Here is a 3,236-nt window from a genome sequence, read left to right as displayed (position 1 = left end):
GTTGTCCGCGATGTACAGAGTGGGCGTGACTGCAATGCAGCGGCGTGTGTCGGAGTTGACGGCACGGCACGACCGCCATGCACTTGAGGTCTGGCACGCGGTGCAGCTTGCACTCCTAGGGCTCCCTTCTGCCACCTCTCGATGACGCCATCGGACGCGGCGGCGCATGCAAGCTCAGCGCCAGGAAAGATCCCCGAAGATGACTGTGCGTTCAGCCTCATGTGCACCGAGGCCGCAGATGTTCACGCGGGAGTAGGGGAGTAAGAGGGGCCGATGAGGTGCTTGCCGTCCTTGGTCCACACCATGTCGGTTGCTGTGATGGGCACGCGCTGCTTGCATGTCAGCCTGTGCATGTCCCACACAAACGACTCAACCACCAGCAGGCGGCCATCGGGACTGGCGTTGACGTAGGAGTAGCCGCCCTGCTCAGAAGAAGCAGAAGGACAGCTGCCAGGAGGCCTCAGAGAGACGAGAGTAGGAGTGCGTGTCTGCTTGGCTGCTTGATGTTCTTGATGTCCTGGGAAGACTGGTGCTGAAATGGATGTGCGATGTATATTCGTGGTTTGTGTTGAGAGGGAAGTGTCGTTGAATGGATGAGTGGCTGCACTGAACGTGCTCGATGGTGTGAGCCAAAGAACTGAGCCAACGCACGCAACGTGGACGGAACACGAAAGAAAGGTCATAGCACCAACAGAAGAGAAAGGAACAACTGTTGCAGTGGGAAGAGCAACAGCTTAAGGATGTACGTGTAGCACACACACACACACACACACACGTCGCCATCCTCGTTTGTCAGGGCGACGTCGTCAAACACAAGCAGCTTCTTCTTCTTGGTGTCCAGGCCTGCCTCCTGTGCCAGGCGCTTGATGCTCTTGTCGGTTGGCGCGTCGCCTTGGCCCGTGGCCTCGGGCATCTTGCCAGAGCTCCTTGCCTTGCGCTCGCCTGGATGAGGGCGTTCACCTGCGTCCCGCCAGTCTGCATGATCTGGCGCATTCTGTGTGTTCGTGTGTTATGTGTGTTATGTGTGTTATGTGTGTGTGAGTGAGTGTGTGTGTGTGTGTGCGTGTGAGGATTCACAAGTGGGTGCAGTTGAGACTCACAGCAACTGCTGCCAACTCAAACACACATACACTCACACGCACACACACACGCACACACACGCACACACATTCAGACACTCTTCACCCTGCTTCGTGGCACCGCGTTGGGCACGTACGATGGGGATGTCGATTGGCGGGAGCTTGGAGTCGTCAAGGTCAGGCTTGACAGGGTACACCTTGCGCTTGTTGATGAACCACGCCGCAACATCTGTCTCCAAAACAAGGCACATCATGCGCAAGCATGAGGAACGGCACGAGAATTTGTGTGTGTATGTGTGTGTGTGCGCATGTGTGTGTGTGCATGTGCATGTGGGTGGGTGTGTGCATGTGTATGTGTGTGTTTGTGTGTGTCGAGTCACAAGCGTCGTAGCCATTCAATGCTGCAAAAAGCTCCAAGCAAAGCCCATGCCATCGCGGCTCACCGCTTGATGTGGAGCTTGTTCTCCTTACTCGGGTACTTGGTCGGGTGCACCTGAACATCATCGCAGATGAGGCAGGGGCGTCAGCAGAAAACGACCGCACGCAACCGCCACCACCACCTCACCCCAAAGCAACCCCCCACCACCACCTAACCCCAAAGCAAACAAGGCACCCCACAGCCAGCCCACCTTGAAGACACGTGCGTCGAGGTTGGTGACGGCAATCAGAAACGCCTTGTGCAGCGGATTCTGCGGATCAAACTCGAGCACCTCGGGGAAGATCTTGTAGGCTTTATGGGCAGCACACACGACGGGCGAGGGGCGAGGGGCGAGGCGAGCAAACGATCAGTTGCGGTGTGGGTGGTGCTGCCAGAGCGAACACAAACAAACAACACGCACACACACACACGCACACACACAAACAAACAAACACGCGCGCGCGAGTCCTCACCTGACCAGAAGGGCTCTCCACTCTTGGTCTTTGCGTCTGCGGGGAAGGTGGCAATGAGGTCCAGAATGACGTCGCGGGAAAACGCGTGGAAGTCGCACCACGCCAGCGACACACAGGTCTCCATCGTCGGCTTCTCTTGCAGCTGAAAGAAAGTACGTGTCGGTGGTGGTGAAGGTACGGAGATGTTAACCCTCATAAGCAGGAAAGGGTGTGTCATCACATCCATCACACAATTACCACACAATTACCACACGCTGCCACCTTCAACAACAACAACAACACCAGCACCTGTGCGGCGAGGTCCTTGATGGCCTTGAGCGTGTCCACGCCGCGTTCGAGGGCGCCAATCCGCTCGCCGCCCACGTGCTGCTCAATCTTCGTCTCCAGCCCCAAGGTGAATCCCTCAGGATCCTCCAAGAACTGCTGCAGCTGCGACGCAGGGCTCACAAACAGGTCCGTGAACTTGGCCCGCGCCCCACTCGATGAGGTGCGGGAAGTTGCGCAGCCTGCACATGGGGGATGCCGCCACCTGAGAACAGAAAAAGAAGATGAAAGAAGGGATGTTGAGTGGCGGTGAGACGATGGGGCTGGATAGATGCAAACGACCGTGTAAGCTTCTCAAATGCACACACGCACGTGTACACAGCACACATACCTGCTTCTGCGTCGCCGCCGTCGCTGTATGAGTTGATGGTGTGCGGCACAATGACGTCGACGTTGGCGCCCGTGCCCATCGTCCCGCTCTCCAGCAGCGGCTTCTCGTACAGCACACACTTGCTGTCAACAGGTTGTGTGATATTGTATGTCGAGGGGGGTTCGTGTGTATGGATCAAGATAGTAGGTGAGTGTGCATACAGTCGAGTTGAAATCCCATCAATCGACATGTTGCACACACACACACACACACACACACACACACACACACACACACACACACACACACACACACACACACACACACACACACACACACACACACACACACATAAAATCATCTGCACCTACAAGAAATGTGAAAAAACTGGTGTATGGGACCGGTGATCTTGACTGATCCTCGGCGATACCACGCCCTCCTTGTACACGCTTGTCGGTGATCGTTGATGGATAGTGAGGGGTAATGGAGGGTAAGTGAAGGCGAGTGTCAAACGATCAGCATGCGTCAGTGCTGTCACCACGTTTCACTACACCATGACACCATCTTGCTTGATATAGGATTGTGGAAAACACATGGAGATACGCACACTCACGCTCACACATGCGCACATG

The 3,236-nt window shown here is 55.8% G+C and overlaps 3 protein-coding genes across 3 annotated transcripts in view; all 3 read right to left on the bottom strand.

Annotated features, from left to right (window-relative positions):
- PTSG_11279 (uncharacterized protein) overlaps window positions 1-221 on the bottom strand; it is a gene marked incomplete at both ends in the record, with an annotated part of 1,593 nt that extends 1,372 nt beyond the window's left edge. The window contains one exon of the mRNA XM_004987719.1: window positions 98-221. Within this exon, the coding sequence (XP_004987776.1) occupies window positions 98-221 (124 nt within the window). The remainder of the gene's footprint in view (window positions 1-97) is intronic.
- Window positions 222-242: 21 nt separating this feature from the next.
- On the bottom strand, window positions 243-1,330 carry PTSG_11278 (uncharacterized protein; the record flags this gene model as incomplete). Its single annotated transcript, XM_004987718.1, has 3 exons — window positions 243-422; window positions 776-994; window positions 1,217-1,330. 3 exons carry the CDS (start codon window positions 1,328-1,330, stop codon window positions 243-245), a joined length of 513 nt encoding a protein of 170 aa, XP_004987775.1.
- A 188-nt stretch (window positions 1,331-1,518) lies between these two features.
- PTSG_11277 (uncharacterized protein) lies at window positions 1,519-2,704 on the bottom strand (the record flags this gene model as incomplete). Its single annotated transcript, XM_004987717.1, has 5 exons — window positions 1,519-1,572; window positions 1,709-1,809; window positions 1,971-2,112; window positions 2,259-2,476; window positions 2,626-2,704. The coding sequence occupies 5 exons, from the start codon at window positions 2,702-2,704 to the stop codon at window positions 1,519-1,521; spliced, it is 594 nt and encodes a 197-aa protein (XP_004987774.1).
- Between the last annotated feature and the right edge of the window lie 532 nt (window positions 2,705-3,236).

This window comes from Salpingoeca rosetta (assembly GCF_000188695.1).
Source record: "Salpingoeca rosetta unplaced genomic scaffold supercont1.42, whole genome shotgun sequence".
In the NCBI taxonomy this organism is placed as follows: Eukaryota; class Choanoflagellata; order Craspedida; family Salpingoecidae; genus Salpingoeca; species Salpingoeca rosetta.
This window is presented reverse-complemented; position numbering and strand designations above follow the sequence as displayed.